Source organism: Epinephelus moara, chromosome 9 (assembly GCF_006386435.1).
Source record: "Epinephelus moara isolate mb chromosome 9, YSFRI_EMoa_1.0, whole genome shotgun sequence".
NCBI lineage: Eukaryota > Metazoa > Chordata > Actinopteri > Perciformes > Serranidae > Epinephelus > Epinephelus moara.
This window is the reverse complement of record NC_065514.1, coordinates 23,800,696-23,818,786: the sequence shown is the minus strand read 5'-3', so window position 1 is coordinate 23,818,786 and position 18,091 is coordinate 23,800,696. Positions and strand designations below refer to the sequence as shown.

The window sequence follows — 18,091 nt, the reverse complement described above, 5'->3', positions numbered from 1 at the left end:
GGAAACTCAGGTTTCAGTGTTGACATGTAGACAGGGAATACTGAGTTTTTCTTGTGATGTCTGAGTGTGTGCTGTTATCTCTTTTGTGAGGCCTCACAAATGAGACATGGTGTGGCAGACATGACAAAATAGTGCTGGTTCCAACGTTGCTTACAGGACTTTATGCATGTTTACACATAAAGGTACAGTTACTCTTCCATTATACAGAGGAACTGAGGCATTGGAATGCGTTACAGAAGTCACTGCTACATTATCTACATAATTCTGGTAAAAGATTTATTTTAGGCTTCTGATTGGTCAACATCTTTTCCTTCTTCTTCTTTGCAGAATAGGTCAATATGTCTGTAGGGCTAAGGTTATATCACCGTCTGTTGGCTTGGCATGATTTTGAAAGTGCCTCAACCGTGTTTTTCACTTTCATTTGATTTGGATGTAGTTAAAATAACTGTGCTTGTGTGTGTATGTGTGTGTTCATGTGTGTGTTTTTCGATAAAACAGCTTTCACTGTTGCTTATTTAGTTGTGATTATTCATTGTCGGAGAAATCCTGACGTTTTGATCCTAAGTTTTTAGGGGCTTTAAAAAGAACACAATCATGAGTCATGTCCCAGATACTGAAGTGGTTGTGGCACAAAACAGACTTGAACCCAAAAGCATGACATAAACAGTCAGTCAGAGTAAAGTCAAAGCTCCTCTCGGCTTTAATCTGGAAACAGACAGAGGTCAAATCCAGGAAATCAATCACAAAAGGCAGATTAGGCAGGTGAGAACTCCCCAGTTCGGGAAACAGGCAGGCAGGTTCAGACAGGCAGAAGAATCAAGACTGGAAAACTACGTAGGATTGTGTGTTTGTTTATTTCCCTGGAAATTTTATAGTTTAAGTAGCCTGGGGTGATATTATTTCATGAGCTCATTTAGGTATCTTTAAGACTCAATATTTAAAAAAAAGTCACTGCTTTTAGGCCAATAATATACAATATTTTAATAAAAAAGTAAAGAATTGAATGGTAATTTAGACAATTTTTTTAAAATTAGGCCCTTAGGGTTACTATATAGAATTACGGAACAAGGATGCAGGGAGTATTTTAAGAATTAATTTGCACAATTTTCACAGCACTTTGTGTTTTTCGACTTGCTTTTCATTTGGATGCAGCAGCGATGCCGTAAAAGGTCCTGGAGTGCACCTGAGCACCACAGCACAGGGTGAGAGGTCAGGATGTTCCAGGCAGACGAAAACAAACACTTTCAGGGGTGTCCGATACATTTTAAGGGGTTTTACTAACAGTGAGTACATTGAACATACCTCTCACCTTGATGCTGTGGCGCTCAGGTGTACTCAAGGACCTTGTGACATCACAGCTGGGTGGGTGCAGGTGAAAGGAAGCACACCTTAGACCACACCCAGTCACCTCCACCTGTGGTGTTGACAGTAAACAGGATGCAGGTCACTCCTTAAACAGAGAAAAAATAACTTCAAATATTTTGAAGAGCAGCCAACAACAACAGCAATAAAACACTGGGGAAATAAAAGGATATGTCTGTGCATGAAATATATTTTTACAAGAGAAGCACATTCAACTCTCACGCATAAGCAACTCCCCCGGCCCGTGACGTCACTTAAGGGGCGGGACCGTGTGTTTATATGGTTTATTTGCACAATATCTCACTTCCTCAGCAGCTGCCATTGCTGTGGTGAATGAAGGCAAGAGGGGAGGGAGACGGAGAGAGACACTGGTAAAGAAGGAGAGAAATAAAAGGGGGGAGGGAGTGACAGAGAGGCGGAACGACAGAAAGAAGAAAAGGGTAGCTGCCTCTGGAGGAAATAATTGTGAGGGGGCCTCATAGCGGGAGGAAGCGAGCGAGGAGGCAGGCTAACAGCGGTCCTATGGCTCAGTCGGCTGCTAACGGTGTGGACCAGGATCTGGCCAGCAAGAGGCTGCACTCAAGGTAGGACTCAGGGGGGTTACACCGGTAAACAGAGGAGGGGGGCAGCCCTGTAGTGTGTCCTTGAATGGCTGTCAGGACAAAAGAGAGACAAGAGGGAGCGGCTGGAGGGACAGAAAGGAGGGAGAATAATAGCGGCTGCCAGCTCAGGGCTTTGCTTACTAAGGAGGAGCCAGGCAGGCGGAACTTGACCAGCCAGCTTTCACTGATTTAAAGCTCAAGACCCAGCCACAGCTGAAGCCAGAGCCCGGATCCAAGCCTCATTCCTGGCTCGGGTCAGTGAGCTGCTGTGGCTGGAATGTACAGACTGAGAGGAGCCTCAGAAGATGTGGACGATGGAGGGATATAGCGAGGAGAGTGTGTTGTCCAGGTTGGACACACTGACAGCACACATGGCATTTGGTTTAGATGTGCCATGTGGGTGAGGAATCACACCATATGTTTAAAGTCAGGAGATCACATGGGTGGAACACAGGTGCACTGTGTTGCCTTGGGTCTAGGGAGGTAAATTTGTATACTAGCATGTGTCAAAAGTGTTACTGGTTTAACCTTGTATTTGCATATTTATGTTCCCACTCATTTGCACATGTCCTCTTTCATCTTTTGCCTCACTACTATCTGTATTATTGCTCCATTTCCATGTCATAAAACAATTTTGACTTAAAACTGCTTTTCAATGCCAGTCCCAACTTGAAAGTATCAACAGTTATCTAATATCTTACTCTGTGGTGACTCAGTTTTGACCAAACGTGACTTTGGACATTGGTTCTATAATTTTATTCATTCATCTCCCGTCCCCGCTTATCCTGTTAGAGGTCACAGCTGGAGAGGCGGGGTACAGGCTGGACAGGTCGCCAGACTGTCACAGGGCTGACACATAGAGACAGACAACCATTCATGCTCACATTCACACCCACGGGCAATTTAGGGTCACCAATTAACCTGCATGTCTTTGGACTGTGGGAGGAAGCCGGAGTACCGCTGACACAGGGAGAACATGCAGACTCCACACAGAAGGGCTACACCACACTGGAGGTTCGAACCAGGCACCCTCTTGCTGTAAGGCACCATTGCTAACCACCTCACAACCATGCCATATATTTTTATATTACTACCTATTAGGGCTGTAACTATTATTATTTTCATCAACAATATTTTTTCAATTAACCGACTTTCGGCTATTTGTCCGAAAATATTGAAAAATACCTGTATTTAGATTAGTTGTTTTATCTTACTAAAAGGCCAGAGGCCACAAATATTCAGTTCACCAATAAAAGAAGTAAATCACCACTTTTGAGAAGCTGAAAGCAAAACACATTTGCCATTTTTGCTTGAAGTTGCTCAACTGTCAAAGTTGCAGATAATTTTTCTCTCAATCATACCCTCCTGAGACCCGAACTTATGCTTAGTATGCATTCTTAATTTCTCATAGCTATTTCGGATCAGTAGGCCCTGATAAGTATATAAAAAATAAACATTGCCAACAGTAATTAAGCCCCAGTGTCCTCAAGTGAAATTATAAAAAAGTCCTAATGTCTCAAACGAGATGATCATAAATTCCTAATGTCTTCATACGAGTACTTCCTAATTAACAGTGTCTTAGCTGGTTATTGTTGCTAAAATTGGTCAAATTAGTTTGTTACTATATCAAACTACAAACATTATTAATCATAAATAAACAAGATTCAACAATAAAATGTGATCAGGTTTTGGACCTTGCCCACTTTTGTGTCTGGATCGGCTGCAGACTGACCTGGCAGAGATGGCTGCCATCTTGTTTTTACATGGGTTAGTGTATTGTGCTCTTACTACCACTAGTTGGCATAAAAAGTGTCCACAAATAAGGACAATAGGTCTAAGTTTAATGGAATGAAGTATAAGGTCAAGTAAACCCAAAATGTGATGTCCTCATATGAGGATACAGGGTCTCAGGAGGATGTTATGGCTCACTAGGGCTGCGAGTGTTATTATTTTCATTACCAATACTTTCTCAATTAACCAACTTTCGCCTATAATATGTCAGAAAATAGTGAAAAATTCCTATAGTCGGATTAATTGCTTAATCTGACTAGTAGTCCAGAGGCCAAAGATATTCAGTTTACTATCTTATATCACCAATAAAAGCAGCAAGACATCACGTTTGAGAAGCTGAAAGCAAAACAAAACAAAATTTGCCTTTTTTTGCTTGAAGTTGCTCAACTGTCAAAAAAGTTGCAGATAAATTTTCTCTCAATCAGCTAATCCACAGGTTCCCAGACTTTGGTATGTGTACCACGTCCATGTCCATGTCTTCCACGAACTTCCTCCAGTGGTACACGGCGCAATCTCTGAAAAGTTTTTTGAAAAAGTAATTTAACATATATGATGGTATCAAATTACTAAAACATTTTCAATTAATATACTAAAACTATGAGACACCTGAGATGTAATTTAGTTTGCCCTTTCTCTTATATTTTTGTTTTGATATCAGCCTGCTACGTATTCGTGTCAAGCTAAATTCTGATGGAACGATAGTAAGCTGAGGTAAATAAATAGTTTAAAAACACTGCAATCGTGGCTCCAAATATTAGGAATAAAAGTGCGATCAGGAGAAGAATATTTCGAGCAGCCCCATTGAAACTGAAATGGACAACAGTCAACTGAGCCCCCTCAACTGATGACAGCTGGCCCTTGTGGTGTATGAGAATTTTGCGGATAAGTTTAACTGCCAGATCTAGTGCTACCCCTTTGTATAGCATGACCGTCAATGACAACAATAAATAATCTTCTGATTAGGAGTAAACCTGCCTCCTGCATGAACTGTCTGTTGCTAAATAGAGTAGGCCTATGTTATTGTATTTTTGTCAGTCATAATGGTGGTACCTGGAAAGCCTAATATTTTAAGAGGTGGCACGCAGTGTGAAAAGTTTAAGTACCACTGAGCATTTTCAACTTACTGATGTTTGGCTCTTCTTATTAGTGTATTTTGGCAGTTACACCAACTAACCCATGACAGTTTATCTTGTTTTTTGTCTTTGTGTCAAGTCATAACTTGATCAGATTGTGGTAAAACTTGTAAGAATGACACTCCTCTGTTATATATCTTGACATTTTAAAAATTACTAATCATCATAACACTGATTACACTGTATTAGCGTGCCTCCACGTCTTGGTTAGTCAGTCACGTAGAGTAAGTCAGATATGCCACCCACGGATTATGCAGAAACTTGATCTATGTAATAATTGCATGGTAACAGTCTCCAAAGGAGTGGTTTAAGGGGAGTGCTGCAAGTCCAATCAAGGTTATGTTGTGTAATTTACTTTGAGCACGCACATGCACCGCAGTGAAACTCTAAACGATACTCAATCACCCAACAATTAACAGAACAGACTTCCACTCTGTGTTTTGTTTGTGACATTACACCCCCCCTTCATTTGAAGCCCAGTGTCTGTGACACAGAGCGGACTGTTGGGAATGTTAATAACTTGAGAGTTGTGAAGTGACATTTGTGAGCTTTGCAAGGTTGTCCATGTCCCTGAGACACACACACACATACACACACAAGAGAAATACACAGAGTGAGTCACAGTGCTGCTGGTCATGATCATATAGCCAGGTCTACCCCCAATGATTGCTTTCTATTTTACAAACAGATCAAGTCAATACATGACCTTTCTGCAATGAGGGTTGTGGATATGTGTGTGTGTTTGTGTGCGCTTTTGTCTGTAGCTGATAATGAAACACAGATGAGACACAAAGGGATATTATCTACGGGGTCTTTGTCAACAAACACACCCTGTAAAATGCTTTTGTCTTGTCAGGGCTTTGGTTCCAGACATTCACTCTATTTACTGGATGTTAAAAACAAACACAAGGACACTTTGTTGTTGTTGTTGTTGTTGTTGATGAAATATCCAATAAAAAGAATTAGGGTGTTTTCACATATCGTCCTTTTTACACAAACCAAACTCAGTCCTTTTAAAGCGCACCTTTCTCTTTCTGGTCAACTTCAGCTCTGATGGGGCCTCAGTCCTCTTCCTGTTCACACCACATATAATATATGTTGACGTAGTTTCACTTTGACGTAGAACTGCAATGCGGTTATGAAGCCCCTCACTTTTAGATGAACTTAAAATCAGAAGAAAACCTTAGCGTTTCTGTGCTATAGACTGTTGCCGTTTGATGTATTCTACATTCCACATCTGAATGCGTGCAGTACCTTCTGTGGTCCAAACTACTTCCCCTCCTGCGTCCTTGCAAGCATTACAGGCCGACCTGGTTTTGTCTGATTTTTCAGCATCCCGGTGCAACAGCATGTGATCTAGAGGTAAATACAATGCCAAAGAGCAAAGCGAACCTGGAGCGCTTTGTGTTCACAAGGCACAGGTTTAGTGAACCGCACTGTGGACTTGAAGTGAACCGTACTTGGACCACCTGGAGAGGTGCTCTGGGTTCGGTCCGCTTCAGAGGGGTCTGAGTTCTCTTGGATTGTTCACATATGCGCAAAAAAGGCTTAGTCACCATTTAGAGGGCTGAAAAATACCAAGTGTGAAAACATCCTCAGTGTCTATGGATAGAAGCAACTCTGACAGAAGTACTCCAAAGCTCATTTGTCTACTTAGATTACATCAGATAACTGATTCTGTTGAATTACATGGTGATCTGTAGCCTGAAACCTTAGTTAGACTTGCGTCGTTATTTAATCTTTGTCCAGACATAGGGCTGGGCAATGGGGAAAATCAAATATAGCAATGTTTTTTACCAAATACTTTGATATTGATATTGTGACTATAGTGATTGTGACCAAGGGTTGACTAACTGTGCTTTTACAAAATACTTACACAATGAGATGTTTGGTACATCTAAGACAATATCTAGTCTCATATCCCAGTATCGATATATTGTCCATTACTGTCCTGACTGAGAAGATAGACTGTTGTAAATTCTTTTTTACACATTCACATCCAGTCTTCAATAAGCTACAGAACATAATAACTGTCCACTGAAAAAGAGGTGTCCTTGAACAGCACCTCATTGTAAAAGGATAAATGCCTGACACTGGAAATGTACATGTCATCAGGTCCTTGTCATGTTCTTCACAGAAAGCAAAGATTATAGGAATGACTGCCTATAATACAAAATTACATATATTCTTCCCTAAATGTCATGTTATGTTCTCTAAATGTTTTCCAGGGTCATATTTGATGATGCTGCCCTCTTAACATGGCTACAGACAAAACAGGGTTAAGAAAAACTGAATCACGGGGAAAAAAATCTATTTTACAAGAGAATCAGACAAAAGAAGAAAGAGGGAGACGGCTCTGCTCTAACTGAAAGAGACATGCGCTGCAAGAGGAAAAAACATTCCTAGAGAGTTTCTCTTTGGTTTCCCTGACAACTAGCCGTGGCACTCTGTAATTATGGCTGGATTACTACTCCGAGCACAGAGTTTCTTAGCTAAGCCAAGAATAATGGGAACAGTAGTGTAGAACCCTGAATTTAGAATAAGGATCCATGAATAAAGGAAGAGCTCCAAGAAGAAAACGGGAAATAAAATTTTCCTTATTTTTTATTAAGAAATAAATAAATAAATAGAACTGTTGATTTTCCGATTAGTGGACAACCTAATGAGGAAGAAGAAGAAAAGGCGGTCCAAGGCACTCTGGCAATTAAAAAGCTTTATTAAACAGGCTAGTTCATGTAGAACAGATAAAAATTGCCAACATGTTTCAGCCTGAGTCGGCCTTCGTCAGGGCAAAGAGGATAGGAAATAGGATCCTTTTTGCCCTGATGAAGGCCGAACTAGCCTGTTTAATAATAAAATTCCATGTGTTAACTGTTTATCATTTAATGTAATTATTAAGTAATGTCCAGTCTCAGCCCATGTTTTCTCCTTGTATGAAAAATAACATTCAATTATTAGGGATGCATGATAAAATTGGCACGTCATTGGTATCGGCTGATATTGACTTTAAAATGAAATATCGTAATTGTCCAACATGCTGATTGGTATTGGTCAAATAAGTTGTTGCATACCGGCATATCGGATATTGGCAAAAAAATCCAGTATCATGCATCCCACTGATTATAAATTCCATTGTGGAGGATGGCAAAAAGTTCAAATATTTTAACTTTGAATGGCAATGCTGTCTACCATTACAGTTGCTGGTATTCTGCCCGCCTTACCTAACTTTACCGACCCACTCTCATACACCAGAATTAGAAGAATCATATTTGTCATCTGCCATCTTCTTGAATACATGTGAATGCAGCATAACAGTTCACAACTTAAAGATATTAAGTTTACAATGATGTAAAACATTGCAGGGCCGCAACTAACAATAATTCTAACGACTGATTAATCGGCCACTTATGTTCTCCATTAATCGATTTATGTTTTTTCTGCTAAATGTCAGAAAATAGGGAAACACCTGTTAAAATTTACCACAACCCAAGGTGATATGTTGTAACAGCTTGTTCAACCTACAGTCAAAAACTCAGATATTCAGTTTACTATATGACAAAGACAGTCGTGCTGTTTTCCAACAACAGAACATGTCATAGGTCAGCTTACATACAAAACTCACTTTTACCTTCCCAACTTTCTCTCTGAAACCTGTCCAGTATGTTACATGCACTCTGTGCTGCCATGGTAATGAAACTGGGAGACTGTCTCTTAGACCACAGGCAGGCTATTATGGGATGAGTGTCTCCCAAACAGACCAATTAGAGTGGTAATCAGAGGAGGGAATAGCAGACTGTACTGCACAGATCCATTCTTACTCCAACCGCAGAGATGACAAGAATGAAAGTCACATTGTGAAAATCCTCTCATGGAGAATAATCCCTTCTTTTTGTCTTGTTGTCGGGTTGTTTTGTCTTTCTTTACATGGCTAGAAATACCCTTCTCTCAGCCATGGTCTGTGTTCTTTTATCCGTCTTTCTGTCTGCCAGTTAGCCCTCGAGCTAGCTCTCACGCAGCACTTTTAGTTTACTGACTTTGATCAGCACGAGTGATGATATATTGGCCTCTAACTTTACAACAGCACAGCTTCAGTTTTTTAACCCTGTTGCCAGACACTCTTAAGGCTGCACCCTTTTTTCCACAGTCTGTTTTACAATTCAGGGTTTTACAATTTGGCTGTAGTTTACAGAGGCCCATCCATCTGCTGCTGGAGTCAGTGTCCTCATGTCTTTCTCCTTATCTTTATCTTTCCTCTAACAGCACCTTAGTAATTACCTGCTTCAACTTTACTCTCTTCTTATCACTGCCATGCTTCTATGAGCACTGATGTGCTTGCGAAGCCCCTTGATTGAAGAGATGCTAGGTTTCTATCATCCCTCTTTGATATCTTGTTGTCTGATTGAAGCGGTTCAGCCTCCTCTACCTCCTGTACTCCTTCTGTCAGGCTTCATGCCAATCATGAAAATTCTTCTCATGGCTATTTGCTTATATCTGCCTGTTTTCATCAGACAAAGCTTATAGTGTGAGAAGCAAAGGCCTCTAGTGCTGCCCGTGAGCCTCCTGAGGACATGCACAAGCCCTGTGTGCAGTGCCAGAAACAGTTGAGGCTTGCTCAGTGCTATATCACTGGGACAAGTTGAAGGGCCAGGGTCTGATTGGTTAACTACATTTGGTGTATTGCACATAATGGATATGACTGCTCACTACTAAACATTCCCTCTGTGGTCTTTTGCAACTGCATTGACCTTGTACCCCTCATCCCTCTGGCTACTGCTATTAGTGTCTACACCTCTTTCCTGTTTGCACTGAAGAGAAGCCTTGGCTCAGTCTACAACTGTGAAGGCTCTCCTTTGATGACTTGTTCAGATCTGGTAACTGGAAATATCAACATTTCTGGCCTTTTGTCCCACTAAAGGATTCCAGAGGTGGAGGGTTTTCCCCACTGTTGTAGAAGTAGTTGTTGCTATTTTAAGTCAGCTGTATTTAATGCCAAGGATATGACCTTGCTCATTTTAAAAGACCAGTAGTAACCAGTTTCATCCAGTTTCCAGAGTGGTGACTTTGCTCTGTCATTGCCAGCCCGTCTTGATGATTTTTAGACCACTTTTGCCCAAGGGCTTAGACATGTTGCTTCAACAACAGCAAGATTCATTTGTTATTATGTATGAGCAAGAAGGACTGGTTGGTCACCCTTTTAACGGGGAGGCTTCCTAAGGTTTCTACCATTTTTTTTTTTCCTCTATTGAAGTTTTTTTCTGGGAAGTTTTTCCTCCTCCGCTGTGAGGGTCCAAGGACAGAGGGATGTCATATGCTGTAAAGATCTCTGAGGCAAATTGTGATTTGTGATATTGGGCTTTATGAATACAATTGAACTGAATTGAATTGAATTGAATTGAATTGAGCGGTTCAGGTGGCCACACTTGCTCACATGTCATACCTCAGTTGCTCTAGTAGTAGTTCCATCTTTTTTCAATGTTTGTTTTTGTTAGATTGTCTCACAAAGCCTTACTGTCTAAACCAGACTAAGAATCTAGTACCATTAAAGATTGAAAAAATTACAGGTTTGAGCTGACAAAATATTTCATAAGATGATTGCCTAGCATTATAAATTTTTGCCATACCGTTTATGTCTATATCGATCCCTGTAATATCTCTGGCTGTAGCAGGCTATGTTGCGACTCAATGGCCACGACAGCTTTATGGCAATTGAGAATTTTTAAATGGTTTTTGCATCAATGTATGGAAGTTCAGACATTAGCTAAATTCCTGGGGTTAACCAATAACAGACATCTTTGTGTGGTTATGTCAATTATCAGCAGTTTATCAAGTAATTTCTCTCAAAAATAATATACATAACAATATTGAGATACCACAATGTAAAATCACATGTACTGGGGTAGAATTTCTGTTTTTTCCTCCCACTGTTAGAGAGTGATGTAAGCAACAATGGAAAAAATACAACAGACCATCTGGATTACTGCCATGGTGAGTTCCACCCAAGGTCAAGTGATCTTTTAGATCAAAGAGGATATGCGTTTCTGAGTTACGATCTCAGCCTGCGGTATCAGCATCTGTTTGGGAGAGGTGAGCACATATGCCTTTCCACAAAGGACATTATAATGTGTCACAGTAACAAAGGCACAGGTGTAAATGATACAATTGTTGGTGGCTGAATTTCATGTAGCTGCTTTGGTTTCAGGGTCCTGGTATTGTGCATCCCGGCTCACTGTCATGGCTTACTGGGGCACTTGAATAGGCGAAGAATAAAGGCTGGTGATTGTATAGATCTAATTTGCTGCCGGGTTGAAGATGTGTGTGAGGCATCCACGTTCTAGCATTCATATTTGAAGTGTTGCCAGCTGTAATGACTACAATTTTGTGTTGAATACTGTTCCTCTGGTAGTCCATCACAAGCTCACCGGTACTGTCAGGTGATTGTTGTTGCATAGTGAAGCGATGTATCGGTCCTCTGAACTCCTCTGTAAAAAAAAAAAAGTTATTCTCAGCAATCATACATGTCAATATTAGGGTTGTAGCAATATACCTGTTTAATGTTATACTGTGATATAAAAGTTGTCGATTATCATACCATGTACATTTGCTTATCTATGATATTGGAAAAAAAATGCAACTGGATGTTGAATCTCACATTTACTCTAGTTATTTTCAAAGGGGAGACTTTTTACATGTACTTCCATTAACAAAATGGTTTCAGGTTTCACTTACCCTAATAAAACGTTTGTTCAACCAACAATAACCCTTCTGCTTTCATTCTGTTAAGAGTCATTCTGACTGATGATAATATAATTCTGCAATTGCATGATACCATTGAACTGCGATATTTTCTGAGACCTTTATCGTACCATGAAAATTTCATACTGTTGCAACTCTAGTCAATGTAGTACAATGATATATTAGGGCCATGGTAAGTAAAAAAGGAAAATAAAATGAAAACGGAACCAGGGGAGGGGGGTAATGTTCAGAGAAAAACTTAAGAGAACTGGGAATTTCTGAGATTAAAGTCATACATTTACAAGAAAAACATGAAGAAAATTTACAAGAAAAACCTTGAATATTCTGTGAGATAAACTGCCAGAAAGTCAGGTGAGGGAGTATAAAGAGCGACAAAGTCCGAATAAGGTGAGAGTCTTGGTGACTAAATGGGTCAAGGAAAGGACTTTCACCCATGAGATTGGGGTTTGTGTCCAGTTTGAGACAATGGATTATTATTTTTAGATTTAGTTGACTTATTTTCAGTTTTTAGGATGTATAAAGCTGCTAAATGCACACAGTGTACATAAACTAAAGCAGAAAAGCTGAATAGGGTTGTTGATATTAATGTCAGATTTCTAGGACATCCAGGAATGACATCTAGCTGATGGCCAGGTAATGTCTTAGAAGTCGGTACAACTTTTATTTTGGAACTAATTTTAAATCATTACGTCTTGATGGACGTCTCAGTGTTTGCTAAGATTCCCTGTGGTGTGATGAGGTTGATCCAGCCTTGCAAATTGGAGGAATATGGTTCCTTGACCAAAAAACAAACAAACAAAAAAACCCCCATTATTTTCAAGTTTTTTTTGCAAATGTATAGCTTAATATTTTCAAAACATTTCTGAGTTTTATCCTCATAAATATATGACTTTAGTCTTGGATGTTCTGAGTTTTCTTTCTTTTTCTTTTTTTTTTTTAACCTTCAATAGATCTAATACACCCTCAAAATATAGTGATAACTTCCATTTTGCCCAAAAATGCACTTAAAGCTTTTTTATTGTATGACTGGACAGATGTGGATGTAAACTACAACTACTGGTTGGCGAAGGCATACAACCACAGGGCCATAATTCTAGTTTTCACACAACACCGTATGTTGTTAGTGTATCTAAATTTTGATGTTTGATATTGCTATGCCATGTAAGGCTCATAGATTTTTTTTTTTCCTGGCAGGCATTAACATGTCAGGAAACACACAGGTGTAGTTAATAAAATGACTCGCGGCTAAAGATATGGAGGTATTCCAGCGGAAGGACCTGGGTATTGTGCATGCTCTCATGGCTTACTCTCATCCCTAAATGGAACAGAGCCATTGTTAATGTTATTAGTTACTCTGGTAAGCCTGTATGGGGTTTCCGTGGCCTTACTGTGTCAACACGGGAGGCGTAGTGTGAACGGCCCATGCGCAAAGCAGCAGCTTCAGTGCTCCATGGTTGTGCGCACAGGATGCGTTCAGGCACAGGATTGAGTGTAGGTCAGCTGCGTTTTGGCACCGTACAAGTTCACATCAGGTCATGCTCACTTGCATTTGGCGTGGGTGAGTTACCAAGGAGTTTACTCAATGAAGATTCTGCATGCAATATTAAACCTTCAATTGGATTTTTTTATGATATGGAAATGAAATTTTTTTTTTGCTACATTACTTGTAGGAGGAATTAAAATCAAAATACATTTGAGGATTTTTAGCCAGGAAGCCTAAAAAATGAACATTATTCATAATGAAAGTAACTGAAAATGTAAGCACTCACAGTCTTGATATTTATAGGTCCCTTACCTTGTCTTTACGCACAGTCTTATTTGTCTTGCCTGGTGACCTAATAATGTTTCTGCCTGTGTCAGCAGATAGTTGGATTAGTCTCGACCAATCAGTGCACAGTGTGGTCTCTACCAAGGAGGTGCAGGTCACTGGATTAGCAATTGTCTTCTCTTTCATCCTTCCTCTTTATTTCTCACTGAGGCAGTGGTCAAGCTTAGACGTATTGCACCCGCTTTCTCGTCACTGACTGCACCCCTGCTCTCACCCAAATTGTTCTTAGATTGAACACTCCCTCTTTTACAGCGTGGCTTGTAATGGCCCGGCAGGAGCCATGGATCTTGCTGTCACAGCTAAGGACAGGTTGAAGAGGATGATAAGAGAGGACACATTTCTGTTGGGGAAAGTAAGAACTGAATGACCAAACAGCTGTGGAGAACTCAACTTCTTGATTAATTTCATTTGGACTAGTGAAACATGCCCCTTTGTAGACTTTTATATCAGCATGTTTTTGCTAATAAATACAACTCTAAATGAAACTGCTCTTTTGTGGATTTTTCTACAATTCCCTCCTGACTGGTTAAGCTATGGGAGCAAAGAGTTCATCGCTGAATTTTTGGAGCGTTCTCGAGGACTTGAGAAGCAGATGTGATTCTTGGCTGGTCTGGGGCTGTGTGTAGAAATTACAGTTGGATTGTGTCCAGCTTTGCTGCAACATTGCTGACATTTTCATTCCTACGGACAATATGGACTTTGTAACAGAGGAACTATTAGCTGGAAATTCCATCTCAATAATCCATATCAGCACTGCATTATCAGTGATAGCTGTACTGGTTGAATGAACTGCAATATCTACATAAAGAGTTGCTCATTTCTGAATTTTCTGACATAGCTTGCCCTTGTTAACCCTTGCCCTCATGGCTTCTGAGCCTTGCCCTCTGTCTGGAGCAGAGAAAGCTGTGTGTAGACTGGTCCACTGTGGACCCCGACCCCAGGCTATGCTAAGGCCGCTACACTTGGAGCTGCAGGTGTATGTGAACAAAACACGAACCAAGCAAAAACACAGGTACTGCTTGAGCAATGAAAACGTCAAATTCTGTGGTGATTTTTGTTGCTTTACATGGAAGGTTGTGTAAACCCAATGACCTTGATGAGGACACTTACTCCAGATTGGGAGAAGCTGAGAAAATTTGACTAGAAAATCACACTGTCAATGAAATGACTGTTAATTAGCTGTTAAAATAAATCCCTTTGGCATTGAATAATGTCTACCATTGCGATTACAGTTGTGTTTTTTGGTAGAGCAAGGTGACATGGAGAAAATCCAGTATCACAATATTTTTTTTTACCAAATACCTTGATATTGATATTGCAACAGTTTTGTAGGGCTGACTATTGGTGCTTTCACAAAATATTTAGACATTGAAATTTTTAATAAATAATCATCAGTAATGTGGATATAATGACAAAGCGGGTAAAGGCAAAAAATAAAAGCTAGAACAGTCTAATTTCAAATTAAATCACTTTACAGTAACGCAGTGTTTTAAACCAGGAAAAGACCACACTTACGATAAGAACTAAAGACGATATCTAGCCTCATCATGATATCGATATGATTTTGATATATTGCTCAGACTATGTAACAAAATACAAAAGGGCTTGTGTTGAGTGAATTGGGATTAACTAAATTTTAAATGATGAATGTTACTAGGAATCAAAATAGAATTTTAAGTGCCAGTGAAATGAAACATTTCTGTGTCCCTAGCATAATCATGTCTGGTGTGCATTGTAGCGAGGCAATATAAAGAAAATGGGAACAGATGGATGAAATAAAATGATGTTAAAAAAATAAGATGGGGCCCAGTGCAAATAGAAAATACAGAACAGAATGATAAACTTTATGGAAGAGGACTGTAAAGAAGTGGAGGACGTAAAGTGTTTCTTCAGTGCACCCATGAAACAAATGCACTCTTTGACTTTTTCACTGAACCTGTGGGTGAAACTACATATGGTCTCTTTGCCATACTTTTGAATGGTGACATTTGTAAAACAGATTAGATTGGAGGATAATCCTTGCTTAACTCTACATTCTAGTACCTTATCTGGAATTTAGAGCTGCAACCAAATCTGCTGGTCTTTAGTTTATCCTGGATTATACAATGAATCTGGGGTGTGTACTTTCTGAATACGACTCACTGGCGAGGCCGAGTTGTGCATGTTGTGACTGAGTGCTGTGTGTGTGAATGGGTTTAAGGACCCAGTAGTAGTACACTCGCTTGTCTTATGACCACACAAAAAACACTTTTGGCTTGATACATCAATATCTTGTCTATTGAAATTCTTCTTCTTGATTTTATTTTGACCAAGCATCTAAGAAAATAGTACCCGTACACAGTATACTTGCTTAATGCATTATTAAAATAGGCTCCATCAACTACTTGACAATGTTGAAATGTCCCCTGAACAACAGGGAAGTTGTCAATAGACAAAAATTTCACATTTCTTTTACATTCCCTGAGTCAGCATCATTGATCCGGCAGTTGCCATGGTAACGTAGACATTGTAGAGGTGGTGGAAAGACTCCTCCTGACTTAGCTTTTGATATCTGGAAAATAGTGCTTCAGTTATATTTCATTTCAGCAATGTAGGGAAGCAGAGATACACTTCGATCGTCACTTGTTGACACAGGAATGACCAACATTAGGCTGTTCTGTTGATTTTTCTCCAGTGTTCACATGGACTATGAACAATATCAGTTAATAAATTACTCTTATTCTTTAGCAAACACATTGATATTGTCCACCCATTAGATAACTGTACGTCTTTTATGAATCAGACTCCAAAAAACAAGCTGATATGAGCAGTAACGAGCAGAAAGCAAAGTGCAACACCTTTTCAAGGTGCTCTTTCACTGAGACTTTAAATCAGTTGCTAAGGCAACAGTCCACAGATATAGCAACAGACCTTGTTGTCATGGTGATACTGGCAATTTGTTCCTCGCCCTGTGAAGATATTGCACTGCCGCTGTAATAAGTGTCCATATTACTGTACATTGTTCTATCTCTGATGGTGCTCATAGGCTAACACTGTTCTTTGTCTTTCCCTGTGTGCATGTGCAAACCTGTGCGTGCACCATTTAGAATGGAGGCCTCCTGCTTGGAGTTGGCCTTGGAAGGAGAGCGGCTTTGCAAGGCTGGAGACTTCAAAGGCGGAACAGCGTTTTTTGAGGCAGCCGTGCAGGTCGGCACAGAAGACCTAAAGACCCTCAGTGCCATCTACAGCCAGCTGGGCAATGCCTACTTCTACCTCAAAGAGTATGGCAAAGCCCTGGAATATCACAAACATGACCTTACTTTGGCCAGGTAAGAATCGTACCTTTGATAGCTGCTACCTGCTGCATAGTAAAAGTTGGTGTCAGGCTGCCATTGGGGGCCGTACACATGCTGCGTCTTTAACCACCTGGAAAACACGAGGTCAGGCACTGGGCGCAAATTTTGGGCTTTTTTTGAGCCAGCTTTCAAGAGAGCGGTGGTAGGTTGCGTCTGAGGTCACTAAGCAACCCTAACAAGTACTCTATTGTAGCCTATTTACCTGAAATCCAGAGTGCAGAGCTGATCTTCCAGGCGCTGTTTGTGTGTAGGCCTATTGTGTGTGGGACAGATGAAAAGCTCTGGCAGCCCTGCACCAAAATGATCAACTTTTCCATATTTACCACAGACTGATATTTATAAAAGAAGGGAAAGATATCTGTTGGCTGTGATTGGCTGTTCCTTCTCACATGACATGCTGCGTGCACTGCTGTGTTCCAAAAGTTGAACTCGGTTTACCTCGGGATGCATGCCTGCTGACCATCCTTATTGAAAACAATAAATTTGAGCATACAAAAAACGTGGCATGTGTACGGCCCCTTACTTGTTTTAAGCTGTATTGTGTGAATAGGTACTGAAACAAACTTTCTTTTACTATAGGAGAAAAGTCAGTTATGCAATTTACTAACCACTGTGTTCATTTCAATTTGAGAGAGGTATTTTTATCCAGTCAGATTTTAGATGGTGGGAAATTTTCCTGGACTTAACCTGAAATTTGTCTGTAAGTGATCAACAGAAACCATCTGTATATTACTTTTCAAATCAAACGACTTCCCCAGCTTTGGCAAAAAGCTTATATATATTATTTATATTTATCCCAGCATTGAAAACCAGATGAAGCCCATGCAAAAAGTGTAGTTTTTGAGTTACTAAATAAATATTTGTTGTTGCTTGTTTGTTTTGGTGGCTCAAGGCAATTGACAGGCACTAAAATAGAGTACAGTATCATCTGCATACTAAAGAATCTTAGAGATAAGAAAATGAAATTAATAAAAACTATAAGGAGTCCAATTATTAACTGAAGGTGCTTTTGTGACTTTTAACACAGTGTTAACTGCTTATAGTGGTCACTTCTGTCAGCGTCAAATTGATCACTATAAGCTGATTACTAATATAACCATTGTCCCTTTATTTCTCATGCAGATTACTATCTAATTGGCCTTTCTATATTTATTACAGAAATATAAAGTTATGAAACGGACAGCTTCAGCATTGAATTTTTATTGACTGTTTCAAAATACAGTACAGCTGCTTCAGTCATTACATGACTGAGCATTATCAATTCACATGAAGAGGGTGGCTTCAATC

General features: G+C 39.9%; 1 protein-coding gene across 2 annotated transcripts in view; it reads left to right on the top strand.

Annotated features, from left to right (window-relative positions):
- The first annotated feature begins 1,666 nt into the window (after window positions 1-1,666).
- Window positions 1,667-18,091, top strand: part of gpsm1b (G protein signaling modulator 1b) — a 38,168-nt gene continuing 21,743 nt past the window's right edge. Inside the window, exons 1-2 of one of the 2 annotated variants that reach the window (XM_050053294.1) lie at window positions 1,667-1,946; window positions 16,556-16,777. In XM_050053294.1, the coding sequence (XP_049909251.1) occupies window positions 1,885-1,946; window positions 16,556-16,777 (284 nt within the window). In that variant the 5' untranslated portion in view covers window positions 1,667-1,884. The remainder of the gene's footprint in view (window positions 1,947-16,555; window positions 16,778-18,091) is intronic. The other variant, XM_050053293.1, reaches the window with a different exon arrangement.